Raw genomic sequence first — 14,104 nt, 5'->3', positions numbered from 1 at the left:
CTACCGTCTTTTCTAACTGCCCCACTCCCTCACAGCCTCACTGTGCGTCTCCATGAGACTCTGAAGCAGTGTCAGGACCTGAAGACAGAGAAGAGCCAGATGGATCGCAAAATTAACCAGCTTTCTGAGGAGAATGGGGACCTTTCCTTTAAGGTGAGGGTTGGGGGGTGTAGTCCCCACTTGACGATCCGTGGGGCTGAGTTAGTCTTGAGGATTCTCGAAGAGAGGGTTGAGAAGAATGTCCTGGCATCTGTCCTATGCTCCAGTCTCTGCAGAGACCTGCATACTTTGGCCCTTTCCTTGTCCCATAATTGGCTGCTGCCAGGGACGGGGTTGTGGCCCTAAATTTTGAGTCTTGAGTTAAAGATATGATTGGTTGTAATTGGTTTGAGCAGGGTTAGATAGTCGGACACCTACAGCCCCTGGAGTTTGGGAAACAAACAGCAGTGGTGGTACTAGTTTTGACCTTGGGTGATGGGGACTCCCACTTGTCTGTCCCAGCTGCGGGAGTTTGCCAGTCACCTGCAGCAACTACAGGGTGCCCTCAATGAGCTGACAGAAGAGCACAGCAAAGCCACTCGAGAGTGGGTGGAGAAACAGGCCCACCTTGAGAAGGAGCTCAGCACAGCCCTGCAGGACAAGGTAACCTTCTGCTTTGGGGTGTCAGGGCCACAGTCTTGGCTGCCTGTTCAAAGTTCCATTTACCGCTCTATTCTTTGGGGCCTTTGGGAATTAAGCTGTCTCCTCTTGAAGGTTAATAGTGCGCCGTATTGGGAAGATGTGAGCTTAAGTCCAATGTACCACCTTTGAGTCTTATCTTTGCTGTTTACAAGGTGTGGTTCTTGGACAAGTTATTTGATCTCTTTTCTCTCTAAGCATGCTTTGTGTAAAATGGGAAGGATAACAAGTAGCTGCCTCATTAACCATTGTAAGATACTGCATTTATTGTGTGATGAGAAGTAAGTTACCAGTGAATTAGTTACTATTTTTTTTAATTTTACTTTTAAGTAATCTCTACACCCAGTGTGGGGCTTGAACTGACAACCCTAATGTCAAGAGTTGCATGCTCTACCAACTGAGCCAGCCAGGTGCCCCACTATTATTTTTACTGCTGTTTTTAAGAACCCAAATCTACCATTTATTAACCTGTAGCCCTAGGGGAAGGCACTTAATATCTGAGCTTCAGATCTTGATCTGCAAAAGAGGGACAGCAATAGCTACCTCCCATCTCTGTCAGGTGGATTATGAATTCAGAGAGGACCCAGCATAGTCCTGGCGGCTGCTTAGTGAGCAGTGGGAGGAAGAGGGGCTGAGGGTGGGAGGTGCTATGGTTGCTGCTGTTCATGCCCAGGAAGGCTGGGGATATTTTTAAGCTGGTGAGTGTCTGGATAATCTGGGAGCCCAGACTTGTCTAAGGAAGGGTATATAGTAAGGAAAAAAAGAATTTTTTTTTTAAAGTAAGGAAATGTGAAGTGAACTCAGTGGCCTGGCAGAAGAAACTATTAGCAAGTCACATGATTTAATTCAGCCCTGAAATTAGGGTTAGAAAATCAGGTCTCTCATGATCCCAGGTCCATGGTTTCTGAGTTTTTTCCTAGGTCAGGGGAACAGGAGTTTTTTGTTTTCAGTGTTTGTTTATTTTTGAGAGAGACAGCACACACGTGGGGGAGGGACAGAGAGAGAAGGAGACATAGAATTCTAAGCAGGCTCCAGGCTGTCAGTGCAGAGCTCAATGGGGGGAGCGAACTCATGAGATGTGAGATCATGACCGAGCTGAAGTCAGACGCTCAACTGACTGAGCCACCCAGGTGTCCTGGGAGAATTTTTTTTTTTTTTAATGTTTGTTTATTTTTGAGAGAGAGCAAGAGCACAAGTAGGGGAGGGGCAGAGAGAGAGGGGGGATAGAGGATTCCAAGCAGGCTCTGAGCTGTCCACGCAGACCCCAACGTGCTCAAACCCACAAACAAGATCACCACCTGAGCCGAAGTCATACACTTAATCGACTGAGCCACCCAGGTGCCCTAAGAGATCTTGATAACAGGGTGATAGGGCTCCCTATTTTGTTGGTAACATGGTGCCTGTCCCACCTCTGTTCACATGAGGCTCTTGTTTACTGTCAGAAATGCCTTGAAGAAAAGAATGAAATCCTTCAGGGAAAACTTTCACAGCTGGAAGAACATTTGGCCCAGCTGCGGGAGAACCCACCCCGGGAGAAGGGCGAAGTGCTGGGTGACGTCTTGCAGGTAGGAACGCACAGGAGCAGCAGTAGGACCTGTGTGCCAGGGCTCGTGTGGACCCGTGCTTGGTACATTCAGGTTCCTGTTCCTTAGTTCTCACGGGGGCCACGGTGATTGAGGAGTCGTGTTCATCCTCTTGGTCTCTTTATCTCACCAGCTGGAAACCCTGAAGCAGGAAGCGGCCTCTCTCGCTGCGGACAACACCCAGCTCCGAGCCAGGGTGGAGGCTCTAGAGACCGAGCAGGGCCAGCGGGAAGCCAAGCTGCTTGCTGAGCGGGGCCACTTTGAAGAAGAAAAGCAGCAGCTGGCTGGCCTGATTGCCGAGCTGCAGGGCTCCCTGTCCAACCTCAGCCAGGCCAAAGAAGACGTGGAGCAGGCCTCTCAGGCTCAGGAGGCTCGGTTGTCTGCCCGGGTGACCACGCTGACTGCTGAGCTCACCACCCTCAAAGCCACTCTCCAGCAGCAGGATCAAGAACTGGCTGGCCTGAAGCAGCAGGCCAAAAAGGAGCAGGCCCAGCTAGCGCAGAGCCTCCAGCAGCAAGAACAGGCCTCTCAGGGCCTCCGCCAGCAGGTGGAGCAGCTGAGCAGCAGCCTGAAGCAAAAGGAGAAGCTGTTAGAGGAAGCTGCCCAGGAGCAGGAGGCAACCAGGCGAGACCATGCCCAGCGACTGGCCGCTGCAGCTGAGGAGCGGCAGGCCTCTTTAAGGGAGAGGGATTTGGCCCTCCAGCAGCTGGAAGTATTGGAGAAGGAGAAGACTGCCAAGCTAGAGGTCCTGCAACAGCAACTTCAGGCTGCTAAGGAAGCCCGGGACAGTGCCCAGTCCTCGGTGACTCAGGCCCAGCAGGAGAAGGCAGAGCTGAGCCAAAAAGTGGAGGAACTCCATGCCTGTGTTGAGGCAGCCCGCCAGGAGCAGAGTGAGACCCAGGCCCAGGTGGTAGAGCTAAAGGCCCAACTAAGGTCTGAGCAACAAAAAGCAGCTGAGCGAGAAAGGGTGGCCCAGGAGAAGGGCCAGTTCCAGGAGCAGGTCCGGGCTCTTGAGGAGTCCTTGAAAATCACCAAGGGCAGCCTGGAAGAGGAGAAGCGCAGGGCTGCAGATGCCCTGGAGGAGCAGCAGCGTCATATCTCCAAGCTGGAGGTGGAGACCCGGTGCCTGGTGGAACAGCATAAGCAGGAGCGGAAGGAGCTAGAAGAAGAGCGGGCTGGGCGCAAGGGGCTGGAGGCCCGATTACGGCAGCTTGGGGAGGCCCATCAGGCCGAGGCGGAAGCCCTGCGGCAGGAACTGGCAGAGGCCATAGCCTCCCAGCGCGAAGCTGAGGGGGAGTGTGAACAGCTTGCCAAGGAGGTGGCCACCTGGCGCGAGCGGTACGAGGACAGCCAGCAGGAGGAGGCACAGTACGGTGCCATGTTCCAGGAGCAGCTGATGACCCTGAAGGAGGAATGTGAGAAGGCCCGCCAGGAACTACAGGAGGCCAAGGAGAAGGTGGCAGGGATAGAGGCCCACAGTGAGCTCCAGATAAGCCGGCAGCAGAGTGAGGTAGCTCAGCTCCATGCCAACCTGGCCAGGGCTCTCCAGCAGGTCCAGGAGAAGGAGGTCAGGGCCCAGAAGCTTGCAGACGATCTCTCCGCTCTGCAAGAGAAGATGGCCGCCACCAGCAAGGAGGTGGCCCGCCTGGAGGCCTTAGTGCGCAAGACAGGGGAGCAGCAGGAATCAGCCTCCCGCGAGGTACTCAAGGAGCCCCTGAGGGCAGGAGACAGAGGGTCAGAGTGGCCGGAAGAGCGGCAGGGACGCCCGTTCTGCAGCACGCAGGCTGCACTGCAGGCCATGGAGCGGGAGGCAGAGCAGATGGGCAGTGAACTAGAGAGACTGCGGGCTGCGCTGATGGAGAGCCAGGGCCAGCAGCAGGAGGAGCGTGGGCAGCAGGAGAGGGAGGTGGCCCGTCTGACCCAGGAGCGGGGCCGGGCCCAAGCCGATCTGGCCCTGGAGAAGGCCGCCAAGGCGGAGCTGGAGATGCGGCTGCAGAATGCCCTCAATGAACAGCGTGTGGAGTTTGCTACCCTGCAGGAAGCCCTGGCCCACGCCCTGATGGAAAAGGAAGGAAAGGATCAGGAGCTGGCCAAGCTTCGTGGGCAGGAGGCAGCCCAGAGAACAGAGCTCGGGGAGCTTCAGCAGACTGTGGAGCGACTGAAGGAACAGCTGGCTAAGAAAGAGGAGGAGCGCCAACAGTCTTTAGGAATGGCCAGCGGAAAAGACCCTTCTGGGTCAGGAGCACAGTCTGAGGCTACTGGAGAGAGCAAGCGAAAAGGTCCTGAGCTGCAGGTTCTGCAGGCAGAGGTGAGCAAGCTGGAGCAGCAGTGCCGGGAGCACCAGGAGAAGGCCTCCGGCCTGGAGCGCAGCCTGGAGCATGAGCGCACCTCCCGCGCTGAGCAGGCCGGTGCTCTGGAGGCCTTGCAGGGCCGGTTAGAGGAGAAGGCCCAGGAGCTGGGGCGCAGTCAGGACACCTTAGCTGCAGCCCAAAGGGAGCTGGCCACCCTCCGCGCCAAGGCCCAAGACCACAGCAAGGCTGAGGATGAGTGGAAGACGCAAGTGACCCGGGGCCAGCAGGAGGCGGAGAGGAAAAACAGCCTCATCAGCAGCTTGGAAGAGGAGGTCTCTATCCTGAACCGCCAGGTCCTGGAGAAAGAGGGTGAGAGCAAGGAGTTGAAGCGGCTGGTCATAGCTGAGTCCGAGAAGAGCCAGAAGCTAGAGGAGAGGCTGCGTCTGCTCCAGGCAGAGACGGCCAGCAACAGCGCCAGGGCCGCCGAACGCAGCTCTGCTCTGCGGGAGGAGGTCCAGACCCTCCGGGAGGAGGCAGAGAAACAGCGGGTGGCTTCAGAGAGCCTGCGGCAGGAGCTGGCCTCACAGGCAGAGCGAGCGGAGGAGTTGGGCCAAGAATTAAAGGCATGGCAGGAGAAGTTCTTCCAGAAGGAGCAGGCCCTTTCTGCCCTACAGCTTGAGCACACCAGCACTCAGGCTCTGGTGAGCGAGCTGCTGCCCGCCAAGCACCTGTGCCAGCAGCTGCAGGCTGAGCAGGCAGCCGCTGAGAAACGCCATCGTGAGGAGCTGGAGCAAAGCAAGCAGGCGGCCGGCGGGCTGCGGGCAGAGCTGATGCGAGCCCAGCGGGAGCTCGGGGAGCTGGTGCCCCTGCGGCAGAAGTTGGCGGAGCAAGAGCGAGCAGCTCAGCAGCTGCGGGCTGAGAAGGCCAGCTATGCAGAGCAGCTGAGCATGCTGAAGAAGGCTCATGGCCTGCTGGCAGAGGAGAACCGGGGGCTGGGCGAGCGGGCCAGCCTTGGCCGGCAATTTCTGGAAGTGGAGCTGGACCAGGCCAGGGAGAAGCATGGCCAAGAGCTGGCAGCCGTGCGTGCTGATGCCGAGACCCGTCTGGCTGAGATGCAGCGGGAAGCACAAAACACGGCCCGGGAGCTGGAGGTGATGACTGCCAAGTACGAGAGTGCCAAGGTCAAGGTCCTGGAGGAGAGGCAGCGGTTCCAGGATGAGAGGCAGAAACTCACTGCCCAGGTAAGATACCCAGCTCAAACTTGCCTGCAAAGATTGGACCTGAGAGAGGGAACAATGTTCCTTCTGGTCTCCCCTCCCTTACCGGGTGGCTGGCAGAGTTGAAGTATGTTGCCCCCTACCGTCCTAAAGAAGACATCAATAGCTTCCCCTTCCTTGAAGGCTCCGTCCTTTGAGAGTCCAGCTGTGAAGGCCATCAGCCCGTTCTAGAGGCACACTATGCTAGGGAGGCGTACCTGCAGTGGAGGATCCAGGAGCCACTGGGGACTAGAATGAGACAAACTGGCATTTAAAAACGATTACTAGAAATCTAATTCCTTGAAGGAAAGTATCAGAGCCACAGCGAGGTCAGCCTGGCAGCAGGGCTAGTGTCTTTTTGGCCCCCATCTCACTCTGTCTTCGTTGCTCCTCCCCCATGCACAGGTGGAACAGCTAGAGGTATTTCAGAGAGAGCAAACTAAGCAGGTAATGCCTGGGGTCCCCGCTAAATGCTGGCTGCTTAAGCGGTGACCCATCTCAGTGCATGACCCCGGCTGCAGCTTGCCTCCGCCTGCTCCTGTTGTGAACTGTTTGTGAAGGGGGCAGGGTCAAGCCATGGAGTCCAGGCCCGGGCTGCCCAGGAGTGTGGTGTGCTGGGCCCTCTCTTGGGCCTCATTCCACCCATCCCAGGTCGGCCTCTCCATCCTTCTCCTGTCCTTTTCTCTCATCTGTCTGTCAGGGATGAGGGGTAGGGTAGGCTTCATCTTTCCCATGTCCGAACTGGTGACCGGCAGTCCTTGGGATTCCCAAATCTCCAAGTCCTGTTCCCAGTTTGGATGCCGAACTAAGAGTAACAGCAGAGTGACCGTGGGCCTTGCTTAACACACAGCCCCCTTCTTTCCTGCAGAAGCCGTAAAGGTGACATGAAAGCAGCCCTCACAGGTCAGGGAGGGTTGTGAGCTCAGGACACCTGCCCATCACCCTCTGGGGCTTTAACCTGGAGCATGAAATCGAGCTGCCTGGGAGCAGGAAGGCCAAGCTTGACGAGAGACAGGAGGTGGCATTGTCTGGCTGCCTGGCCCTCACAAGGATCTCCCTGTGCTGCCCTAGACGTCAAGGCTGTCACACTGGTTTCTCCACCATCCCTCCTACTCCTGTCACCTCAGGCCTGCTGAGGAATCGGGCCCTCCTCTCCTTCCATTGCCCGCCTCCTCCAGGGAGCCTGAGATGATGGGGACAGTCAGACCGAATAGCAAACAGTCAGCAATGGAGCTCCTGCCTCTTGTCTTTGCTGTTCATGCTTGAGCTCCTGGAATGCCTGGAGGAGCCAGCAGGGCTTGGGCTGTTCTGCTCCCTCTCCACCCCACTCCCTTTTCTCTTCTCTGTGGGAGTGGGGTGGGCTTTGGGTCTGAGGGCTGCCCCTGTCTGCTTCCCAGTGCTAACCGCAGCAGCTGCATTGCTAGCACCAGCCCTCACAGCCTGTGGATATTGGGAAGAGGTCTGAGCATCTGTGTGCCTTGGCACTTTTGGGGAGGAGTGTTGGGTATTCATCCTTGTCTGCTAGTTATAGACTCGGTCCCTTGTTCCTGTCCCCAGCCTGGGAAGCTTGGGGCTGTGAATGGTGGCAGTAAGTAGTAGGGTGGTAGTGAGGTGTCAGTTCCCCAGAGTCAATTCTGTTGAATCTGGAGGCTGTGGGGCTCCGGCAGGCCTGTCTCTGCAGGCCGGGGGTGGAGGTGAGCATGGGCAGTGGCTCTGGCAGCACCTGTGTGTTGGGTCACCTCCCTTAGGTCCTGCCAACCAGCCTGCACCGCAGGGATAAATCCCTAAATGGAGGCCAGAGAAAGGACCAGAGTTTCTTCTAGGAACACTGGGGATTTATCTGGGGAAAACCTCTAATTTCTCTGAATATCGAGGGGAAGGCCTCCTGAGTTTTCTCTTCTCTTCCTCCCCTGTTCCAGGTGGAAGAACTGAGTAAGAAGTTAGCTGACCATGACCAAGCCAGTAAGGTGCAGCAACAGAAGTTGAAGGTGGGACAGTGGGGGATGGGCCATCTTGTCAGCCTCAGAGCGAGAATCGGGGAGGGAAGGGGCTCTGTGAGCCCTTGGGCTGTAGTGGGTATGGGGGCAGAGGCGGGCCTGGCATGGCAGCTTTACACCTGCCTGTGGCTCAGGAGCCCCTGTATGTGCCTTCTTAGAGCTTTCAAGGGAAGACTGGGGTGGCTCCCATCGCTCAGGCCTTCGCTGTCCACTAGTTGCCCCTAGTCATGTGTGGTTATTTAAACTAAATTAAAAATTGAGGTCCTCAGTCACGCTAGCCACATTTCCCTTGCTTAGTAGCTACGTACGGCTAGTGGCTACCGTATCGGACAGGGCAGATACAGAACATTTCCATTCCTGTAGAAAGTTCTTTGGGTAGTGCTGCTCTAGACAGCCTAGCTTTGAGGATTGTCAACAATGTTTAATACTGCACTGTAACTTAATATTTGTCATGGTTTCAACAGCATCACCTTTTTGGTTTAATACCTGCTTTTCTGCAGTTCAGTCTTCACAGCTTTTACTTAGGGGCAGAGGAATTAGGCACCTGTGGCACTAAAGCCCCGTGGTGGGTCACAGGAGCTGGGAGCAGAACTTCATTTTCATGCCATAATCGTGTGATAAACAGATGCTGCTTCTCCATTTTGGGGCCTTCTCGGTGCTAGGAGATGTAGGAGAGAGAAGGCCGGGTAGTCCATTGTCTTCTACAAGCTAAGTGCTCTGCTCACTGGCATCACAGGGGGCACCGAGAACTGGACATGGCCCCTGCTCCCAAGGAGTTTGTGGTCTGCATAGGAGGCAGTGCAGCATCATAAAAGCCCACACAGCCTTTGAAGTTGGGTGGAACAAGGTTCAGATCTTACTCTGCTATGACCCCGGTCAATTTGTTTAAATCTCTGAGCTCAGTTTCTTCACCTCTGAAACAGATGAAGTTACTTCCCGGAGCAGTAGTGAGGAGAACAAGAGTTCCCGTGTCCTCTGAGAGCTCATGTGCCAAGTGCCTAGCTTTGCACCCAAGTGTTCCCTGAGGATCAGCCCCCTTCCTCCTTGGGGAGACTACTCATGGAGAGAGAATGAGACAGTTTGTTCCTGGGTGCAAAGAAGGCAAAGATAGGGCTGTCAGAACTCTGCCAGAAATGGCATTAGCCAGACAGGGAAAGCTTCTGCAGAATGTGGACCTTGAAGGGTGTGTGGTATGCCAGTAGAGTAGGTGCTAGGGGCGGGGGTAAAAGGATTTTTTGTGCGAGTCCTGAGAGGGTCTGCAGGAGTCTGAAGACACCATGGAACCCAGGAGGTTAGGGCAGGTCTGTGGATTTGGGTGCACTAGCCAGACCAGCCACCCTGATCAGCGTTGTCATGCGTTCCAGGCCCAGGGAGGGGAGAGCCAGCAAGAGGCTCAACGCCTCCAGGCCCAGCTGAACGAGCTGCAGGCCCAGCTGAACCAGAAGGAGCAGGCAGCTGAGCACTATAAGCTGCAGGTGAGGCGCCCCCAGCCCTGGCCCACTGCTTCCTCGCCCTGCTGCCCTCCAGTCCCTGCCTCCCCCCCACCCCCACCGCCCCACTTGTTCTGTGTGCCCGCGTAGATGGAGAAAGCTAAGACCCACTATGATGCCAAGAAGCAGCAGAACCAAGAGCTGCAGGAGCAGCTACGGGGCCTGGAGCAGCTACAGAAGGAGAACAAGGAGCTGCGGGCTGAAGCCGAACGGCTGGGTCGGGAGCTGCAGCAGGCTGGGCTGAAGACCAAGGAGGCTGAGCAGACCTGCCGCCACCTTACTGCCCAGGTGCGCAGCCTGGAGGCACAGGTGCGTATCGGGTCAGATGGACTCCACCCTGTCATGTCGGACCCCTGTGCTCTCCTCTCCCAGGCTGCCCCTGCCCGAGGCTTCTCTTCACTCTCCCTGTCCCTCTTCTCCTCAGGTTGCCCATGCTGACCAGCAGCTTCGAGACCTGGGCAAGTTCCAGGTGGCAACTGATGCCCTGAAGAGCCGGGAGCCCCAGGCAAAGCCTCAGCTGGACTTGAGCATTGACAGCTTGGATTTGAGCTGTGAGGAGGGGACTCCCCTTACCATCACCAGGTGAGGAGGTGCCCTGTCTCTGTCTTGTTCACTGAGTGCCCACCGTGTGTCAGGCTGTGTCTTGGGCACTGGGGCTAGTGAGATTGAGAAGATGTCTCTTTGCCCTCTGGGAGCTTTTTCTTAGAGGAGAAGACTAAGGAAACTGTCCGAGGTGTTCGGCCAGATGTTTGTGTAGGGCACACTGGGAGTAAAAAGAAATGAGTGCTCAGAGAGGGCTTCATGGAGGCTGTCACTCCTGCTGTCTGCAGAGGAGCTGAAGGTGTGTGTGCTCCGTGAACAGAGGAGAGCAAAGGCTGAGAAAGAGCCTGGCTGGGCTGGCAAATGAGGTTGGGTGGGCCTGGCTAGACTCCTCATTGAAGTTTAGATTTGATCCTGAAGGCACTGAGGGATCTTGGAAAGGCTTGAAATTAAGGTAGATGTGGTCCAGTTTGATTTTTTTTTTTTTTTTTTTTTTTTTTTAAATTTCTGTTTTAGAGAGGGCACGAGTGAGGGAGACAGATAGAGGGAGAGAGAAAATCTCCACACTCAGGATGGAGCCTGATGCCGGGCTTGATCCCATGAATCTGGGGTCATGACCCGAGCTGACATCAAGAGTCGGGCCACCCAACTGATTGAGCCTCCCAGGTGCCCCTAGAAAGTTTTTCCGATAACCAATGTAGAAGCTGAGATGTGCCCATACTGTTACAAAAACACTTAAAAAGTAGTAATGCATTTATTTACCCCTCAGCATCCTCTGAGGTAGGTTCTGTGATTATCTCCTTTAACAGATGAAACTGGGGCATAGAGGGGCAGTCCTTTGCCCAGGGTCCCACAGTGGCAGAGGCAGGCTTGAGCCCGGGCAGCCTGGTTTGAGTCCTTGTTTGTCACCAGGCTGGCACCTCCCCTCAGGTACCATTAAATCTAGGTGAGAGGAGAGGAGGCAGACCGTGGAAGGACATGCAAATGGAGTGGCGTGGCGTGTGGTTAAGTGAGCTCCTGGACTTGTCCATTGCATTGGGCTGGAGGGAAGAGGTAGGATTGAGCTCATGTTCATGGCTGGGGACCCAGGTGGAGGCTGCTCCCATTTCCTGAGGCAGGAGATCCAGATGGATGGACTTCATTTGGACATGCTCACCGTGGAGCTGAGAGTGACCAGTGTTAAGGAGCTCAGATAGCCATGGAGATAGATGGGCTGACCAGAAATGGAGAGTGAAGGGAGGACCCAGGTCAAGCAAGGGCTCTCCTTGATGCCTTTCAAAAATCAGAGAATGGGGTGCTTGACCTGGTCTGCTTGTAATAAATGTAGGAATTGGGTCATTTTGGAGCAAAGGGATGAACAAAATTGCCTTTTAGCCCCAGGCATGGCACCTCAGCAAGTCTCTTTCCTACAGCAAGCTGCCTCGAACCCAGCCAGATGGCACCAGCATCCCTGGAGAGCCAGCTTCCCCCATCTCCCAGCGCCTGCCCCCCAAGGTAGAATCCCTTGAGAGTCTCTACTTCACCCCCATCCCTGCTCGGGGTCAGGCCCCACTGGAGAGCAGCTTGGACTCCCTGGGGGACGTCTTCCTGGATTCAGGCCGGAAGACCCGCTCCGCCCGTCGGCGCACCACTCAGATCATCAACATCACCATGACCAAGGTCAGGCTGCTGGGAGTGGGCCTGTAGGCCCCAAGTGATGCTCACTTGCTCTTAAGGGCATCTTTCCCATCGGGTGCCTCTGGAGGCAGGCAGGGCTGACTAGTTCATGTGTTACAAAGAAGCACAGCCTCTTGTGTAGAAAGGGGCAGGGCTGGAATTGGATGCCTAAAGGATCTAAGGCTGGTTTCTTTCCATGTGTGGTACTGACTCCGTGCAGACTGAAAGGAGAGAAGATGGAGAAGTTGCAGCCTGGCCCTGTGCCTGCAGCATACCTCCTGGGTGGCTGAGATGCATTGTGGCCGCCCAGAGGGCTGCCTGCTAGGTTGGAGGCCCTGGTTGGCCCTTGTTTTCCATATTCTGAGGAGGATGGGGAGTGGGGAAGGTTCGTTTGGTGTGGGCTGCCTTTGGCTCCCAAGAAGCTGCAGAAGTTCTAAAAGACGGGCAGGGCCCTGGCAAGCTTGGGCTGAGGGTCAGTGGAGGCTGTGGGATGAGCCTGACTATGACTAGCTCAGGAGACTGGTATTCTAGCCCCAGCTCTGCCACTCCCTAGCTGTTATCTGTGGGTTGGTCACTTTACTTTTTTGCACCTTGATTCTAAAATTGTCTGATAACACACTCTCTTCCCTCTTTCAAAGGATTGTTAACAGACTCAAATGAAAATGGGATAGCCTTGGCACCTTGTGCAGGATTCTTAGCAACAGGGCCCATTCCTTGTAGATGTGTAGCTAAGGATTCCTGCAAAGCAGTGGGAATACATGCTGCTGCGGGATCCGAGGCCCTATTTAGGAAAGTGAACAGGAGGCACCTTTATGGATTGTTAGGGCCCCATTCCACCAGATCCATTCTCTCTTCCAGAAGCTAGACGTGGAAGAGCCGGACAGCGCCAATTCATCCTTCTATAGCACACAGTCGGCCCCTGCTTCCCAGGCTGGCCCACGAGCCACCTCTTCCACCCAGTCTCTAGCCCGCCTGGGCTCTCCTGACGATGGCAACTCTGCTCTGCTCAGCCTGCCTGGCTACCGGCCCACCACTCGCAGCTCCGCTCGCCGCTCCCAGGCTGGGGTATCCAGCGGGGCCCCTCCAGGTGAGGGGGCCACAGGGACACAACACACACAAAACCCCAGGCTGACTATCTTTCGGCACCTCACCGACCCCTCCTCCCTGCAACCTCGGGGCTGTGCTGGGCAATCAGGCTGATGTTCATCTCAGCCAGGGTGAATGGGAAATGGTCACACGAGGGAGCCTGGGACTCCCAGTGGAACAGTGATGCTCAGCTGCTGCCTGGAGTCCTCCATTACTGTCTCAGGTGGTAAGGGGTGCCAGAAGGGCGCCTCAGGGACCTTTGGTCATCAATTCCTGGTCCTCAGTTTCTCTAGGGTGTCACAGCCTCCGCATACGGTATATGACTTCTTTTGACCTCCCCAGGGAGAGCACGCGGAGCAGAGCAGGATTCTGGGTTACTGGGCTTGAAGTCCACGGGACAGGTGGACAGGAGTGGTGGCCACAAAAGTTGGCAAGAGGCCAGGACCCGTGGGAGACCTGGTGCCTCTACCCTCACTCTTCCTGGCCTTCCTACTTCCTAGCCCCACCTGCTTCAGTTTCCCTGCCCTCCACAGGAAGGAATAGCTTCTACATGGGCACCTGCCAGGATGAGCCTGAGCAGCTGGATGACTGGAATCGCATTGCAGAGCTGCAGCAGCGCAATCGAGTATGCCCCCCACACTTGAAGACCTGCTATCCCCTGGAGTCCCGGGTGAGCTCCGGGGTCACCTGCACGGGACCCACACTGGCTCTTCTCCTCCTCCCTCAGCGCTCCATGCTGACCGAGCCCTAGTGCCCTGCCTGGCTCTTTGGCCTGCTGCAGAGTGACCTTATGCTTCTGGTGGAATAGCTGGCAGACAGGGGTTCGGGGTGAAATCACTGTGGGTGGGCCTGAGTCTGTGGAGGAGGTCTGCTTGGGACTACTCTGCTCTGACCACCATGCAGGGCCTGAGTAGAGAAGACAATGGGAAGGGAGACCTTCCGCAACAGGAAGGCTTTAGCTGCTGCACACGCCGGGCCCATGAAGAGTTCTAGGGTGGTCCTGCCGCACTGACCCCCTCTTTCCATCCCATCCAGCCTTCCCTGAGCCTGGCTACCATCACGGATGAGGAGATGAAAACTGGTGACCCCCAGGAGACCCTGCGCCGAGCCAGCATGCAGCCAGCCCAGATAGCCGAGGGCATGGGGATCACTACCCGGCAGCAGCGCAAACGGGTCTCCTCAGAGCCCCACCAGGGCCCTGGTACCCCTGAGGTAGGTGACCCTGATTCCTGTTTTGTTCCATCTAGCAGGTTTCTCTCTCCAAGAGTTTTGATGCAGGGACAGGGACTGTTGGGAAGGGAGGTTTCCGGAGGGAAGTGGTGTTGACTTACAAGGTCCACTTGGCTCTGAGACACACAACTGGTTTTGGATGTGAACTCTTCTTCCCCGTAGTCTAAGAAGGCCACCAGCTGTTTCCCACGCCCCATGACTCCCCGGGACCGACACGAAGGGCGCAAACAGAGCACTAATGAGGCCCAGAAGAGAGCAGCTCCAGCTGTTAAACAGGTCAGTGGGGGCTGAAGGGAG

At 56.1% G+C, this 14,104-nt stretch overlaps 1 protein-coding gene across 8 annotated transcripts in view; it reads left to right on the top strand.

Moving 5' to 3' along the window:
• NUMA1 (nuclear mitotic apparatus protein 1) overlaps positions 1-14,104 on the top strand; it is a 72,284-nt gene that overhangs the window by 56,810 nt on the left and 1,370 nt on the right. For 6 of the 8 annotated variants that reach the window (XM_027039713.2, XM_027039715.2, XM_027039714.2 and 3 more), the window contains exons 11-24: positions 36-153; positions 502-642; positions 2,121-2,243; positions 2,395-5,793; positions 6,214-6,255; positions 7,728-7,796; positions 9,170-9,280; positions 9,386-9,604; positions 9,720-9,877; positions 11,248-11,494; positions 12,350-12,578; positions 13,111-13,247; positions 13,613-13,789; positions 13,970-14,083. In XM_027039713.2, coding sequence (XP_026895514.1) covers positions 36-153; positions 502-642; positions 2,121-2,243; positions 2,395-5,793; positions 6,214-6,255; positions 7,728-7,796; positions 9,170-9,280; positions 9,386-9,604; positions 9,720-9,877; positions 11,248-11,494; positions 12,350-12,578; positions 13,111-13,247; positions 13,613-13,789; positions 13,970-14,083 — 5,284 coding nt within the window. The remainder of the gene's footprint in view (positions 1-35; positions 154-501; positions 643-2,120; positions 2,244-2,394; positions 5,794-6,213; positions 6,256-7,727; positions 7,797-9,169; positions 9,281-9,385; positions 9,605-9,719; positions 9,878-11,247; positions 11,495-12,349; positions 12,579-13,110; positions 13,248-13,612; positions 13,790-13,969; positions 14,084-14,104) is intronic. The other 2 variants (XM_027039717.2, XM_027039716.2) reach the window with 2 other exon arrangements.

The sequence above is a fragment of the Acinonyx jubatus genome, chromosome D1, assembly GCF_027475565.1.
Source record: "Acinonyx jubatus isolate Ajub_Pintada_27869175 chromosome D1, VMU_Ajub_asm_v1.0, whole genome shotgun sequence".
Lineage (NCBI taxonomy): Eukaryota > Metazoa > Chordata > Mammalia > Carnivora > Felidae > Acinonyx > Acinonyx jubatus.
The sequence above is the reverse complement of the archived record's forward strand: the minus strand, read 5'-3'. Positions and strand labels throughout refer to the sequence as shown.